The sequence below is a fragment of the Sminthopsis crassicaudata genome, chromosome 3 (genome assembly GCF_048593235.1).
Source record: "Sminthopsis crassicaudata isolate SCR6 chromosome 3, ASM4859323v1, whole genome shotgun sequence".
Classification (NCBI taxonomy): Eukaryota; Metazoa; Chordata; class Mammalia; order Dasyuromorphia; family Dasyuridae; genus Sminthopsis; species Sminthopsis crassicaudata.
Genome location: NC_133619.1, coordinates 490,442,473 through 490,459,381, shown reverse-complemented (window position 1 = coordinate 490,459,381; position 16,909 = coordinate 490,442,473). Strand labels below are relative to the sequence as shown.

Here is a 16,909-nt window from a genome sequence, read left to right as displayed (position 1 = left end):
ACAAACTGGACCACTTATTTATTGTCATCCAAGCAAAGCCCATTTTGCTCTCATCATTTTCCGTATCAGAAATGCTCTCCACATCTTTATCTATTGACATTCCCTGAATCCTTCAAGTCCCAGGTCAAATAATACTTGAAGCATTTCCTGACACTCCTACCTGAAAGTAATTTCTAATTCATCTGATCTCAAAGCACCTAAAAGAAGCAGTTGGAATAAACTTCGCATATTATCTAGTTGGGTCTCTTTTGCTTTACAACTTTCCTAAAAAGTGCTCATCCACTTCCAAGGGGGGGGGGGTGTCTCATTATCTCCTAGGGTAGCCCATTCCATTTTTTCAACAGTTTCATTCAGACTCCTGACTCATCTGACTCCTCTGCTCTATCAGTCTTTTATTCTTAGCTCAGCCTTTTGAGAAGCTAGCCTTCTGGGACAGAACTTTTAACTCCCCACATTTATTTAATCTCATTCTAACTGGAGTTGTGATAATCAGTAATTATACTGATTCGTTTACTAGTTTTATCAGTTCACTAGATTATTTGCTCCCAGAGAACAATAATCTTATCTTTAAAAAGCAATTTCTTCTGTTATCTCTGCAAATCTGTGGTCCACAACAAGAAGACAGAAGATAGGAGGAGTATTGTTTTGTTTTGTTTATTTGTTCATTTTTAAGGCATTCTGGACTTTTGAGCTGAAAAGTACTCTGGGGACAAGAGGAAAGATATGGATTAATGGGGAAAAATCCTTCAACTCAGAAAAGAAAAAGTAAACAAGGATGAGAGTTATGAAATGAACAGATCAGACTGTCTCACAGAAGTCAGATTAATTAGATCATAATGTTATATTTTAAAACAATCTTCTTCTAATCATTGTAAAAAAAATTTCAGCCATGATAGACTTGGCACTTAGCCACACAAATCACTCTGGCCTCATAAACCCAAATATTGTAAGAAATTATGTCAGTCTCAAAAGAAATCATGTAAAAGGAGGGCACTGGGTGGAAGACCTTTTCATTTTAAGATCCTTTCCAGCTCTAACATTCTAAGATTCTTTGAGTGTACAAGAATTTTAAAAAAGGGGAAAAACACATAGCCATAATGCTGTTATTTTAGGCAGAGGCTACTACTTGCTATTAGTTACATATTTACTGATACAGGCACAATTTTAGTTTAGTGGAAAGGGAATTGTACTGGGAGGCCATGTGATGTAAGAATGCTGAATATGAACTTAGTATTATCTGGATTCAAATTCTAGCTTTGCTAGTGTGACTTGGGTGATTTTGAGCAAACCACTTGACCTCTGGGATGATCAGTTTTCTCATCTGTAAAATGAGAGAGTCATCTGTAACATAAGAGAGTGGGACTGACTGACTTCTAACTATCCATTCCAGCTCTAAATCTGATCTGGATTCTAGTTGTGACTTCTGCCAGTAATAATGTAACCTTGGGGAAGCTGTTTAATATCTCTGGGTCTCAGTTTCTTCATCTGTAAAATAAGGTTAGACTAGCTGACCTCAAAGCTAATGTACAATTCTGAATCTATGTTATGCTTACTCACCTCTCTATCTCCCCTAACATCTTGTAGACACTTTTGCATATCGGAAGTATTGAATGTCCGCTGTAAGAATTTTAAAAGTTTAGTAAATGAATAAATTATTCCCTATGAAATTATTCTCTATGAATGAGTGGATGGGTTTCGTGAGGATCAGAATGAACAGCTTAGAGGAAGGAGTTTACCAATTGCTGCATGGGAATGTTGAGTCAATTTTTCCTCATGTCCAGCTCTTTGACTCCATTTAGGATTTTCTTGGCAAAGATACCAGAGTGGTTTGCCATTTTCTTCTCCAGCTCTTTACAGATGAGGAAACTGAGGTAAACAGGGTTAAATGACTCACTTAGAGTCTGAGTAAGTGACTGAGGCCAGATTTTAACAGGGAGATCCACTGCACCGCTCAGCTGCCCACATTTTGGGGGGGAGGACAAGAGATACAAAGGCACCTAAGCCTCTTCCATTGGGAATAAATACACATTTTCAAATACAAACTTTGGATTCAGGTTAGATTGTGGCAGTATAGAAATAGGGACTGAACTCATGATTTCATTGATATAGGGACTCTCAGGTGAGAACATTCTCTCCACCAGTGCAGTTTGCACCTTTTGTGCAATTTATATTAAAGAGTTGTCGAGATGAAGTGAGATGATCATGGTTAAACAGTCAAATAGGCCAGGGAGGGCATTTGGACCCAAGTCTTCTCCGCCCTCGGGGCTGTCTATCTGCTATGTCATGCTTCTCCTTAATAGCAGTATAAAGCATGTATTATTGACATAGCATATCCTGATTGATGACAAGTATACTAATGAAGTCTGGAAAATGGAGGGGGGGAGATAGAATTTTGATCTACTAGACAAAACTTCTTGGTCTTACAGTAAAATATTAAAGGCAATCCCAGTGGTTGGTTAGGTAGGGGTCAGGCTGCAAATGAGCCACATCTAAACTTGCTGAGTGCAGAGCAATTCGGAGAGACCCCAAGTCTGTATTCTGGCCTTGCCAACGCGCCTGCTCCCCACTGACCCTGCTCTCTGGGCCTCCTCTCCCTGGGGCTGCGCCAAGCAGGAGGTGTGCTCTGTTCTGACAGCTAAGGCTGGAGCCCTAATTAGACAATTGCACTAGATGAGATAGAGGGGGTTCTCCAGGCCAGCTGATGAACAAGTGTTTGCACTGCCTGGACTCTTCCCCTGTTTTGCCCCAAGGATAGTGCTACAAGGGACCCGCCTTCAGGTCGGTTAGCTAGAAGGTCTTTTATCTCCATTCCAAGGTCTCTAACCTTGCTTAGGGGAGGGAAAGTGGAAGCAGGAGGGAAAGCCTCTGTTTAAGCCTACTGAGAAGGGTGTAAAAGCAGGCTATTGGCAAACAATGCACATAAATAAAAACCTGAAGAAATAGGATTATTTTAGCCTGAAGAAAGCTGGGGTAATGAAAAAAGAAGAGAACAATGACTGTAACCACTTTCTTGCAAAACAAGCCTAATTGTCTTTTAAGGAGGCATATTATACACGGTATTCAATAAATACTTGTTGAGTAGTTAAAAGAACTTTTCCCCCATCATTAAGAGACTTCAAAAGAAAAAGAGACTTAAATTGAAGGAAGCAAGATTTAATTTAAACACCAATTAACATCATTAGATTCTATAATGAGGGAAACTGTTGAAATTCTTTCTGTGGGTGTCATGAAGAATAGGTCAGATACCTATCTGTTTAGGTTGTGTTAAAGTACAATCCAGAATGGAAACTAAAAGGATTTAAATGGCCTCAGAGGGATTTAACAGTTTCTGTTGTTTCTTTTCAGGCTCTTCCTCACTCTCCCACCCAGCCTCTCTCAGTTTTGAGTGCTAGAGACCCCTAAATTCACTCTGGTGCCGAGGTCCTTGTGTGTATGTGTGGAGGGAAGGACACTCCCCTCTAAACCTACCTGTACTGGAGACGCCGGCAATGTTGCTGGGCTCACTGATCAAATCCTGCATGACAGCCAGAACTCGGAACTCGTACCAAGTGTCCTAGAGTACCCCCCCAAAGGACAATACCTTGTCAGCTGATTGGCCACCACTAATCCTGCCTCAGGCCCTCTCAGAAACAAGGGAGTTGGGATTAACAGAAATAGAGAGAAAGGGAGAAGGAGAAAAGAGAAAGTGGGAGGAGGGGACTATATATCCAAATAGCAAAATTTTGCATTTCTCAGCTAGAGAGAAAAGAAGCTTTAAGGGAGCGAGAAGATTCAGTTCAAGAGCTCTTCCTACCCTTCACATCGTTACACAAGCATGATTCCAAAGACAAACTCAATTAAGTACAAAATGCTTCCTCCAGCTGCCTTTGCTTATCTCAAGTTAGGTTCATAGCAAGGAAGTGGATTCCATGGTTTGGAATGTGTCCAAATATGGACCAAATTGGGAATACAACTTCCCAGATTCATATGTGTTTGCCTCTCTAATTGCCTTCCAGGTAATCTTCTCAGAGGCTTCTTCTTGGACCAGAAGAAAGTTGATTTCCCTGTTGATTTTCAGTTCTCATCTCTTTAATTCAAGATTTAGGAAACTGACTCAGAGACAATCAAGTAGCTGTAATCTAGAAACTACAGTTTTCAAGTTGGAGTCAAACAAAGTTACCAATGAATCTGAGAAAGGCATGTGTCTCCACCAAAATAGGGACAAAGAGGAGGTCCAGGTTATGTTAACAGTCTTGAACCAACCTCACCTGTGACAAGTCCTTAGCAAAAAAGTCTCCATCAGTACCCAGGATCGAATCATCAAGAATCTCCCAGCGCTCTCCAATGCGGAACTCCATGATGTAGTGGTCAATGGGAAAGCTGTGGTTGGCGGGTGGGAGCCAGGAGAGGAGTACACCCTGCTGGGTCCGATTGGCTGTGAGGCACCTTGGTGGGGTAACCAGCACCAGGGGTTCTGGAGTTGTGATAGGGAATGCTACAGTGGAATTTAAAAAAAAAAAAAAAAGTCATAGGGAATACAGAGAAGTTAACACTCTCTCACTCTCAATCTTCTAGGTCCCTTCTAACAATGTTTACATCCCAGAGGGGTCATGGTACCAAAGTAAACTTCATGACTCCTAATGCCCCTCAACATTAAAGTCTCCAAAGTTTAATGAAAGGGGGGGGGGGGAAAGGAGACTTCAATGCAACTATTTCTACAAAGGAAAAATCTTGTTAGGACCTATCTTAATGGTTCTGAAACTTAAAATATCCCACTTTCAGATTGCTCTGGAGAACCCATTTGAAAAAAATGTAACTAGCCTTTATGAGAAGGCACAGGGAAGTAGTCCTAATAAAAAATTTTTAAAAAAAAGTTTTGGGTTTTCTCTCAAAGAGACAAGAATATTTCTTAACATTCTCTTGTGGTCCTCATGGGTTCTGATCCTTCTTAGTACAGATGGAGAAAAGGAAACCCAAAGAGAAGAGCTATACAGAGCTCCAGGCAAGTAAAGGACAGGCAAGCATCCTATCCCCTTAGCTTCCGTCCTCCCCACTGGGAATATAATGATGTCCTCTAGGGGTGGGGACATCTCTTGGACTGATCTGAACCATGTGCCCCATGCTAAGCATTTCATGCTGATATTTTTCTGGGTGACCCAAAAGAGAAAAATGGCCCCAGCCACTCAACAAAAGTCCCTAGAACCAAAAAACATGGTCAGAGGAGGAGTATCATGTTGGGAGAAGAGGAAGGGGAAAAAGAGCAGATTTTCTCTTCTTTCCTCTGATACCAACGGTGATCTTGGATATGTGACCCGGGAGGAAGGAATCAAGCTCCACCCCTTTCCTTCCCAAATAACATGAGGTTCTCTAGGAGTTTGTTTACAAGAAGGAATAGGCCTTTGGGTGGCAAAATGGTTGTATGTATCACAGGCCACTCACTGCAAAGCAAAACCTGAAGAATAGTATATAAAGACTATACATCTCGGGCTTTTTTTGTCTTCATCCCCTGTCGCCAGGAGCTGCTCACCTAAAGTGTTCACAGTGACCACCTCACTGAATGAGCTAGTGCCCAACTTGTTTTGTGCCAGGACACTGAACTGGTATGCTGTCTCAGGTTCCAAAGTGTCCACCAGTAGCCAGCTTGGTCCAGGTGGTACTGGCAGTGACAGCCAGTCATGGGGCCCAAACTGGGCCCGCTTCATCCTGGTCAAAGAGAAGAAAAGGAAGGAAACATAGGGAGGGGATAAAAGAAAAGGCTGATTACACTGGACTAGGAGGCTCCTTGGAGAGTTTTAAAGCAAGTGGTGGTAGGTGGGCCTGCATTAACTAAGCACAAAAAAGATATAATGATTGGGGGGGTAGCATAATTTGGCCAGTGAAAGCTGGGCTCATCCCCATAATGTCTGAGCACAAGGCAGCTTCCAGGGGTGTGGGCCATTGATGAACTTTCCAATGGAGACCATTTCAGAGAGAAATTTAGTCCAAAAGTCACATGAAGAGTAGGATACACAATTCGATTCTGACGACAACCTCACAAAAAAAGATGATAGCCTATCATGGCTGTAGCTAAGAGTAAACATCACCCATTTTCTTAGGCTCTGCAATTAAGGGAAGGAGGATAGGCTACATGGAACAAGAAAGCATCTTGACAGAGGAAAGAACAAAAAAAGTTATTGAACAATGGTAGAATTCAGCAAGGGACTCAGAGGTCCTACTTTCTTGCCCCTTTGTAGTCCAGCCACTTTCCCTCACAGGAAAAGAAAAACCTTGGCTTAAAATCACTCAAGAACTACAGAAGTTCTCAACCTAGACTCCAAAGGCTATGTATTGATTTCAAAAGATGCAAGAACTTGAGTGAGATATCTCCCCCCAAAAAAATCTTTATCTCAATATTATCAATGGTTTCCTTTCAAATTCCGTGTTTAATTTTTGTCATATAAAACCATTATTCTGAAATGGGGTCTGTAGGCTTCACCAGATGGCCAAAGGGGTCCATAATACAGAAAAAGAAGAACCCCTAGGTCAGTATTTCCAAATAAGGCTCCCGAGTAAAAATTGCTGTTCAACACCCCAGTCCAGCCCTCCACCAGCAGTGTCAGGGATGTTCCAAAGGGCATAAGGCCTTGATTGAAAAGGCATGTGCTGCATGAAAAGGGCTGAGGGGGGATGCGCTAAGAGCCGGAGGACTGGTATTCCCTCCTGATGGTGGAACTTGGTCTTCCTTTTGCCTTCTCTTTACCTAGCTTACTTCAGTCTAAAGGTGCAGTGTGATCACATGCCCACAGGGAGGCAACATTGTCCCATTCAATGAAGGCTGACTTTTGGAAGCAAATTGGACTAGAGAAGGCTAACTATCTCTCAGAGTAACCCTCTGGACCCAAGGACCATTAGCAGTTTTTCCTGGCTGGGTGGGCAAGGGCATTTTTAAAGGTAGGAAGGAAGTGGCACTAAGTGTTCTTATAAAAGCACACAGGCAGTGGTGGGGAGGGGTGCCCAAGGAGGGGAGGAGGAATGGGGGAAGAGGGTAGAAGACAGGAGGCAGAACATTCTACCACCCACTCACCCAGGGTACCAAAGCAAGTTATAATGGCAGAAAGGACATGGAGCAGAGCTACAAGCAGCAAGGGGACCCTCAAGGCATTCCCAGAGTCTCCTCCCATAACCCTGTATCTTTAGTGCTAGGAATGGAGTCAAGCCCACAGCTTCTTCCTTAGACCCAATAGTTCTGTGATCTTGCAGATGTCACTATGCAGTTCTCAGAAGATTTAGCCTTTGTTGCTTCTTCCCTTCTAAGAAAATTAACCAAAGGACACTTTATCCCCTCTCTACCCCTTATGGTGAGGATCAATTTGAGTCAATATGGGAAGTGCTTCACAAACTCCAAACACGATAAAAACGTTGTATCATCACCTTCATTATTATCATTATCATCATTATTTCAACTTTTGACCTACCTCTAATCCCTTTTAATTCCTCCAGCTGGCCTGGGAAGGGGCAAGGAAGCAAAAAATCCCAAAACAATCCTGCCCTTCCAAGCTGATCATATTCCAAATAATATTCAAGGGGGCAGGGGACAAGCTAGGCCCAAGAGGATATATGGAACAGAGAAATAGGGTTTGGTTTATTAACAGACCCTGTCCTTACCCCCTGCCTTTCCTGAGACCTCGAGGGCCTTCTTGGGCAGCCAGAGTTATAGGTTAGCAAGTGAGCTGCTTCAGCAGGAAGGAGACCTCCTCTGAGTTCACCAGATGTCAACTTTATCCTCCATTGTAATATAACTGGTTTTATAAGCTCCTAGAGGTTGGAAGGGGCATGGTTATACAGTTAATTATTCTCCCTATGGCCACAGCTTAAAACAAAAGTAGATAGGAACCATGATACAAAATAAAAGGAGGTGATATCCCAAACCTTGAACCTAAGGGAGGAAATACCCAAATCAGAAGGAAGGAAATAAAATGGAACCGTGGGCATTAATCAGTATCAGGAGGACCTACTTAGGTTCTTAATAGAATAGTGATGGAGATGGTCCACTTGGTAGGAGCAAAGGAATTGGGGTGTCAAACAACCTTGTAAATGAACAGAAATAGAGTCTGGGGGGTTGTCATCAAGTCATATTAGTAGTTGTCTCTTTCTCCTTCTACTAGAAAACATCAAAGGACCTTTCTTCACTCTGCACAGACCCTCCACCAGCTTCCCTCTCATGTCCAAGCTAAGCATGGAAGAAGAGCCAGTGGCAGTTTTCATTAAGATAAGATCTATCAGAGCAAAAGAAAGCCAGGAGGTTTTGCCCCTTCCTGTTCAAGCACACTGTCCATGAAGGAAGCTGTGGCTTTCTACTCAGGATGGGCTGAAGGGGGAGTAGGATGGAAAGGAGGTATTCAGTAAGAGAGAAAAAGTTCTGTTGCTATTGATCTTTTGCTCTCCTTTCTTTCCTGCTCCCATTCCTGTCTCTGGGATCCCTATCCTTCCATCTACCCACTCACCATAACTAGGTTATCCATATCCCTATATCTGCAAAGTTCATTGAAGGAACTAAAACCCAAAGTGTGAAAAACCCAGGACCCAGGAGAAAAATCAACCAGCATAAATCCGAGGTCAGGAAGGTGACAGCTGCCTCTGCCAGAGCTACTCAGGAAGGGGCCATACAGGAATCTGGCTCTAGGCCTTGGGTTTGGTCATCTCCCCAAAGTTCTAAGGATCTTTCCTGGTACCATGGACTACCCCTCCACCTCCAGTCAGTGAGATAGAGAAGCAGAAAGCAAAGAGAAGAACCAGGAGGGAGAAAGGGTAGTAAGATGAACCAGGAAATCAGCAGCAAAGACAATCTTCTGGACAATTTGTGCTAAAGCCTAAATGGATTCCCCAGATCCCTCAGATCCCAAGGGATGCTCTTATGTCTGCCTCAGCTCCCAGGACTGTCCTAGTTGCTCACCCCACCCTCTTCACTGCCTTGGGCATCTTTCTGGTCAAAGATCCCCCCCACACACCTTTTTTTTTTTTTGCTATTTCCTTTCTACCCCAGGATAATGGTTGAAGTCAGGAGGGAAAAGCAGAGCAAAGCATGCGGGGGTGACTCACAGAGGGCCGTACCAAACTGAGAATGTCTGATCATAGCCGCCGTCATAGCCTGGCTCCCAGGACACATTGGCAGTCGTCATGGAGACGAGGACCCGGACACTGCTGGGGGCATGAGGGCTGGTGCCTGAGAAAAATGGAAAGAAAAGACATGTATTTGAAACAGATTGGGTTAGCCCTCGAGATAGGGATACTCCCCCAAATCCCAAAGGAGGTTAAAAAGAATGGTAACTGAGTGGAGCACTTCTGAATTGGGTCTTTACTGGTCAGCCTACAAAGATGAGGATGGGAAACCAAGGGGCCCAAGAGTCGAGCACCATCCACGGCCCGCCAGAAGCGCTCTGGGGACTAGAGATGGGGTATTGCAAGATGGAGCAGAACAGAGTCCTTAGCTCTCAGATGTTCTCCCTGTAATCTTAAGCCAGAGAGAATAAAGAGACAGCCCCTTAAAACAGGACCAGAGGTATCACATTTCACAACTGCAGGTGACCGGTAAGGAAAACGTCGCTCTTCTGGAAGGGATGGTCTGGCCTCCAGGGTGGGCTGAACACATACACTCCATCATACAGTAAGTCACCCACTCCTCTCCCCAGGAACCCCCCAAAAGGGGCAGAGTAACAACAAGCTGGGACTGAGGTCCGGCTGGTAAGAACACTCAAGGGAAAGAGTGGCTGCCTTTCGCCCTTTCCTCCTTCCCTGGATTCGTTCTTTCCCCCACTCTCCATAAGGCCTTCCTCTTTATTCCAACCTATCTCTCAGGCCATCCCCTTCAGGCTTTAAGTGAGTACTCATTTCCTCCAGTGCCTTTTTAGACTAATACCAGTTATTCCAATCACTTCAATTTCTCCTCTCAATACTTAAGTACATAGCCCTGAAGTGCTGTATAAATGTCTATATAGGTCTGTTTTCTCTACTTTATGTCCATTTACTGGGCTCAGACTGAATTGTGAGCTCTGATCTCTCCTATGTCTTCAGAGTCGCACAGAAGGCACAGGGAGCCCTCAGTAGCAGCTCTAGCCCTGACCTCCATCACAGGCCCCAGAGGGCAAGGATCACACCCAGAGAACTTCTCTGTATGTCAGAGAGGGCATGGAGAATGTCAAGGCTACAACTTCTCTGGGGCTTCTCATCCAGCTGTCTGCCCCTTCTGCCCTGCCCCTGCCCCAGGTCCCCAGGGCCGGATCTCCCAGGCATACCAATTACTGTGAGGTGTGTACTGGCAGTGATGCTGGTGACCACGTTGGTAGCAATGCACTCCCACTCTCCATGATCCTCCTTGCTCAGGGCTCGGAATTGAAGACTCCCGCTGGGCAGGGCATTGTGCTTGCTTCTGCTGGGCTTCCCTACCTTGGGCAAACAAGGGGGCAAGGAGAAGGGCAAAGGGAGGAGGAAAAATAGGGAAGGTGGAAAGAAGCCACCAGCATCTCAGGAGCCCATGAAGGGGCACAATGCAGACAAAGGCACAGTGCCTGGATGCCCACCCTACACACCTCCCCACACAAGCACCCAAGGCACAATTCAGGTCGGGATCCTCTGGCCTCCTGCCCACTCAACCAAGAATCTATGTCATTAATAATTGTCAGTGTCAGAGATTACAAGCTGGGGATGGAGCTTCCCTGGAAGACCACATCAATCTCCCCAATTATGCTTCCCTATATATCCTGGACACTGAATGTACCTTTCTCCAGGTGATGACGGGGAAGGGGTCTCCTGCCGCAGCACAGGGGATGAGCAACTCCCTGCCAGCCTCTTGCCTATATTCCCAGCCCGGTAGCACCGTAAAGTAGGGGGGATCCTTAGAAGAAAAGTACAGATATACACGGGCATATGTTCACTTGGAGATGCATGCGTGTACATACAACATACACACATGTGCTGAGAAATGCACGTGCCCAGTTCTCTGCCTGGCATCTCACCTTCAGGACAAGCCGTGCAGGAGCAGACTGGCCCATTGTCCCCAAGGTGTTGTAAGGCACACAGGTATAAGTGCCGAGAGCCTCCTCCGTTGCCTCTTCAATGCGGATAGAGCCATCCTCCATCAGGGTCCAACCCAGGTTCTGTCAAAGCATGAACAAAGGGATCAGCAGAGAGCCAGACCAAGTAACATCGAACCCCTAAGTCTCTGTCCAGGTTTTCATCTTGGCCCAAAGGCAGAAGATGAGCAGTCAAACTATCAAAAATCTGCTGTTTCTAGATTATTGTCCTAGGATCTATAAGGGGATAAAGAGAAATAGAAGAGAGAATCCATGCCCTGGGAGGGACCAGCACTGCCTGCCTATTCCCACCCATAGAAAAGCAGAGGCCTTTGGCTATTTTCTAATAAGACAGAGACCCAGAGGGTTATGGATCCCCTGTCACCTTCTCAATCTGCAGGGGACGGCCGTCTTTATTCCATTTGACCAGGGTGGCAGGTGGCTCAGCGTCTACGGGGCAGCGGATGTAACCATGTATTCCTACCGGCACATATATTACTGGTGGCATATTGAGGACACGGGCTGGGTCTGCATGGGAGGCAGGAAGAAGAAGGAAAGAGTAAGGGGAAAAACAATAAAGGTAACTGATTCTTGTTTCTTCTTCCCTTTCCACCTCCATTGCAGGCAGGGTCCCCCGGAGATAACCTGGACCAGAAAGAAGCACTGGTCTCCCAAGAGGTCTTAATTTCAGAGTCCTGCATCTTGTCATAACCTAGCTATGCCCTTCTCCATCCCTGACCATAAAAGTTTTCAAGTTCGTATCTTCTTCCCTAAGAAAAAAAAATGGTAAATACCCCAGTGAAAATCCTATTCCAGCTACAAGGTATCAGTGTCCAAGAACTTATCTATGTTTTTTCCTCTCCCTTCCCTGCCCAGCTCTATGTGACTCAGTCTACCCATTCCACATCAGGTACCCACATAAAATAGGCTTTTATGGTTGTATCAAAAGAAACACAAGAGAGACAGCATCAGATGACTAACAGAGCTTCCGCTACATCCTTGGGGACAGGGATTTAATCCTGATACTCTGTGATGCAGGGTGAGTCACTGCCCTCTTAATGTGCCCCAAAAGAGAAACTGGGAACAACAAGCCTTCATTCCTGGGTAGGCAGTGAAGATGAATGAACTGACATCTTCAATGTGCTCAGAGCCCTTCAGGCAAGCAGCATTATATAAATACCAGGCCAAGTTATATATTTAGAGGTAGATTCCTACTTTTAAATGATAAGTGTCCCCCCCCTCCAAGGTTTTCAAAGGACTTATGAATGGGAAAGTACTCTCAACACTGCCATTTAGCAGAAATAAAGATCCTTGTCTCGCCCACCCATAAATCTCAATTCCCCAGATTTTCTTTGAAGGCAGACAGAATGAGGAAAGAAGTACAAGCAAAGAGTGGGGCCAATGGAGAGATGGGAGGAGGAACTTCTTTGAGTTGAGCAATGCCTGAAGCTTAGAGGATGGGGTCTTTAAATGGGATATTTCAGAAAGATCAGATCCTCAGGGTTGCAAGAGATCATTGGTCCAAGCTGACTCAGTACAGGAATTCTCTTAACAGCAAGTGGTTAAAGGTTTTTTGTAAAGTAATATTTGTAAAGTACTTAGTAATCTTCAAAAGACTATGCTGGCTATTATTATTGTTATTATGTATATCTATCATCCCAATTATATCTATCATCTTAATCATATTGTAAGCACTGTGAAACATTCTATCCGCTTCTTCTTTTGTATCTTCCAAAAGGACATCTGTACTGTGTATATAGAAACTACTTTATATAAATGATTTGTGGCCTATTTGTCCTACTATAAGTTTCTCTTTTTTTAATAATTGGGGTTAAATGACTTGCCCAACTTCTAAGAATACATTTGGACTCAGTCCTCCTAACTCCAGAGCTACTGCTCTATCCACTGTACCACCTAGTTAAAAATCTCTCAAATCTTTAAAATCTGAGAATTTAGAGTATCTGCTATCATACGAGTTTTCTTATGCTGCAAAGATAAAGGAGAAACAGGGCCCTCATCTCTCAACATAATCATCCCAGGGCTGAAAACAGTTAGAATATCAAGTTGGGGATTCTGTCAAAGAGAGTTGGGAATTCCACTGAGGATAATGGCGTGGTGAAAACAGAATACCAAATACTCAGAGGAGCAAGAAGATTTTATCAGTGCCTCTTTTTCCTGTTTCCAAATCACATTCCTAACACTAAGATTTCACACCATCATCACCACCAACATCAATCTGATCTGGCTTTCTAAGGTGTGAGCAATTTCCCGAGACAGCCACAAGAAACAGAGATTTTGCCATCAGCAGCAACAATAATGTGGAGCTTTTTGTTGATGAAAACTTGCATAAGTCAAAAGGAAAGAATTAATCCTCATTAGTCATTATTCTCTCCTCCTTTTTACAGTTCCAACTTGCCAGAGGAGGGGAGAAGAGAATGACAATATCAGGCTGCTGGAGCATTGCCAATTAGCATGATGAATTATCATCCACCTCATAGGACTCATATAGGCACAAAGTCTCACAGTGGGAAGAGTCCTCAAAAAAACACCTGAGCCAGAAGCTTCTCCACAGTATCTCCACAAGTATCACACAACTTTCACTCAAAAGCCTCTATAAAAAGTTTAACTACCTCCCAAAGCAAAGTCAGCAAGATTTTCCTTCCCTCTGCCATAGATGCTTTTAGTTCGACCCTCTGGAATCATAGTCTTATTCTTCTTCCATAAGAGGGCTTTCCAAATACTTGAAGGTAGCCATTATACTCTGCCTTCTTCCCTAATCTTCCTAATTCCTTTCCAAGAAGCTGTAACATTTGCAACAGTCACACCCACGTAAAACTATCTTGGCAGACAGGATAAACAATTGACGGTAAACAACGGGCTCAAACCCATCAGGGAATTAAGAAGATGTCTACCCCAAGCATATAAAGACTTCTCTCCCCCATGAGGAAATGAGACTGCTTTGGCAGGTGCTGTGGAGCCCGCAGAGCTTGGCCATCCACTGCATCCTGGGTCACCCCCCATTGTGTCTTGTGTCTGCCACTGGGTTTCATGACTGTAGAGGAGAAAGTGAGATTGATAGTGTGCAATTCTCTCTTTTAAGTCCAATTCATTGACGAGTCAATATACCACTCCTATAATGTCACCAATCACCTTCAAAAGTGAAGGATAACAACAATACCTCAAAGCTAAACATAGTCCCATTTGCTTTATCCATTCTCATATGACATGATCTTGAGACCATTTTCCATCATAATGACTTTTTTCTGCAGGCTCTCTAGCTTATCAATACCCTTTCTAACTGGTCAGCCTGTCAGCAAACATTACTACAAAACAAGGATTGTTCTAAGTGTCAGAAACACAAAGAAAGGCAAAAACAGGCCCTGTCCTCGGGAAGTTCATCTTCTAATAGGAGAGACAATGAATGTGATGCTAGGAATTGAAGGCAATCATCCAGTAATCTGACCAGGGCAGATCCAGTGGGACTACAGAACTAACTGGCTAGAGAGTCTAGAAGACCTGGGTTCAAATCCAAATTAAGTTTAGGAGAGGAAGGTCATTTAATCTCACCAGACCTCAGTCTCCTGATCTGTAAAACAGAGAGGTTGATATGGTTGGCGTCTGAGGACATTTCTAATTCTCCATGACCTAGCTTCCTCATTAAGGGTTTGAGTGAATACCCATTGGAGAATGGCTGAATATATGAATGTTATGGGATATTACTGTTCTATAAGAAACGATCAGCAGAATGATTTTAGAGAGGCCTGGAGAGACTTACATTAACTGATGCTAACTGAATTGATCATTATACATGGCAACAAGAAGATTGTGTGATTATCAACTATATGGACATGGCTCTTTTCAACAGCAAGATGATTCAGGCCAATTCCAATAGATTTGTGATGGAGAGAGCCATCTGCATCCAGAAGGTGGGGACTGAGTGTGGATCACAACATAATATTTTCACTTTTTTGTTATTAATTCCTTGCATTTTGTTTTCTTTTTCATTTTCCCCTTTTTGATCTGATTTTTCTTGCACAGCATAATTGTGGAAATATGTATAGAAAAATTGCACTTATTTAACATATATTGGATTACTTGCCATCTGGGGAGAAGGTGGGGGGAAGGGAAAAAGAAAAAATTGGAACACAAGGTTTTGCAAGGGTAAATATTGAAAAATATCTAGGCATATGTTTTGAAAATAAAAAGCTTTAAAAATAAAAATAAAAATTTTAGAATTTTTAAAAAAGATACCAGGCTTTCTTTGTCACACTGTTGACTCATTGAGCTTCCAATCCAGTAAAAACCTTACATCTTTTTTAAACAGCCATCTAGATGTACCTTCCTAATTTTGTTCTCATGGAAAAGGGTTTTATGCATCCAGTTTAATACATAAAATTTAACCCAATTAAATTTCTGCTTATTAGGTTTGGCCCAAAGTTCTGACCCCTCAAGTTCTTTCTATATTCAGATTATCATCCAACTTATTGGCTCTGACTCCTAGCATTGTCTCATCTGTAACATTTTGGAGCATTCCATCTATATCCAAGTCATTGATAAATACTAAACATCAACACTAGGCTTTTCTGGTGAAGGAGATAGGGAGTAGCTCATGGCCTAGATACAAATAGCCTAGGGGGAAAACCAATAGAGGGAGCTGAGGTAGATTCATCTTGGGGAAGATTTTTCTCCCCTGACTACTCTACTTTCTGGCATAAGGAAATCTTAGTTGACAGACATAGGTAAAACAAAGAACATAGTTGGCAGAAGAGAATAGAGAGATGTCCTAAGATTTGGCCCTACACTCCCTCAGAGACCTGAGGCCAAACCTCCTGAAAGAAGCATCACAGTGGCAACATGTTGTTCAAGGTGGAGAGGTGCCAGTTGGCACACAAATCCAGGGCAGTTGTCTTCATGCCAGCAAGGCCTAGGTTGTGGGTTGGAGAGAAGTAGGGCCTTGTTTCTCCTTAAGTCCTCAGGTTTGGCCATTGTCCAGCCAGGTTCCTGAGGAAGCTTTAGGAAGAGACTCATCTCAATGAAAAGGGCTAGTACCTAAGTACCGGGGTTTTCATTGGCTCTGGCATCAAGAAGACCTCAATTCAAATTCTGCAAGATCTTGGGAAGTCCATCTCTGAGGGTCCCTCTCACTTGGGGGAAGGACCCCAGTGTAGGGAGAATCAAGGTCAGTTTACTGATTTCTCAGCTCCCTCCCCTCATGATGTTGGTTAAATCCATCTCTGAGAGCCCGTCTCACTTGGGGGAAGGACCCCAATGTAGGGAAAGATCAAGGCTAGTTTACTTCCTGAGCTTTGATTTCTCAACTCCCTCCCTATGTGATCACAAAAGATTTTAATTTGACCTCTGCCAACCTGGAAAGTCATTCTCACCTCTCAAGTTGTCAGTTTTTTTCACCTGTACAATGAGAGGTTGGATTCTAAGGCTACGGTGCTATATCTTTCCCACCTCAGGGTGGTTGTCTATCACTAAAACATCCGTAAAATCCCTGAGCAGAAAGAAATCCCCATTCCCCTCCTCACCCCCACTTCAGCTCCCCTTCTTCCTCCTCTACTCACACTGCACAGTCAGGTATGCTGAGGCTGAGGGGGAACGGCCCAGACTGTTGCTAGGGACGCACGTATACTTTCCCGCATCCTCTGGCTTCACCCGGAAGATGATCAACGTTCCATCAATTAGTATTCTTACTCTGAGCTTTAGGTCACTGTGGGACACATAGTGAAGCAGAGAAAGATGGGAGCTATGTTAGAACATAGAGTGGGGGGGGGGCTTCCCCGACTTCCCCAACAAGAAAAGACTTATTATATAGTGACTCTGTCCTAGCATGTATGAACAAGGAACCTAGGATCCTCCCATAGCACGGAGTAAGC

At 43.7% G+C, this 16,909-nt stretch overlaps 1 protein-coding gene across 6 annotated transcripts in view; it reads right to left on the bottom strand.

The window, feature by feature from the left end:
- IGSF9B (immunoglobulin superfamily member 9B) overlaps positions 1-16,909 on the bottom strand; it is a 64,687-nt gene that overhangs the window by 19,178 nt on the left and 28,600 nt on the right. For 4 of the 6 annotated variants that reach the window (XR_012488335.1, XR_012488336.1, XM_074303765.1 and 1 more), the window contains exons 7-15: positions 16,598-16,743; positions 11,413-11,555; positions 10,971-11,111; positions 10,733-10,849; positions 10,251-10,401; positions 9,058-9,181; positions 5,507-5,682; positions 4,248-4,474; positions 3,469-3,553 (exon numbers count right to left, since the gene is read on the bottom strand). Coding sequence is in view for 4 of the 6 variants with exons in the window: in XM_074303765.1 (XP_074159866.1) it covers positions 3,469-3,553; positions 4,248-4,474; positions 5,507-5,682; positions 9,058-9,181; positions 10,251-10,401; positions 10,733-10,849; positions 10,971-11,111; positions 11,413-11,555; positions 16,598-16,743 (1,310 nt within the window). In the remaining 2 variants the exon portion in view is untranslated. The remainder of the gene's footprint in view (positions 1-3,468; positions 3,554-4,247; positions 4,475-5,506; positions 5,683-9,057; positions 9,182-10,250; positions 10,402-10,732; positions 10,850-10,970; positions 11,112-11,412; positions 11,556-16,597; positions 16,744-16,909) is intronic. The other 2 variants (XM_074303766.1, XM_074303768.1) reach the window with 1 other exon arrangement.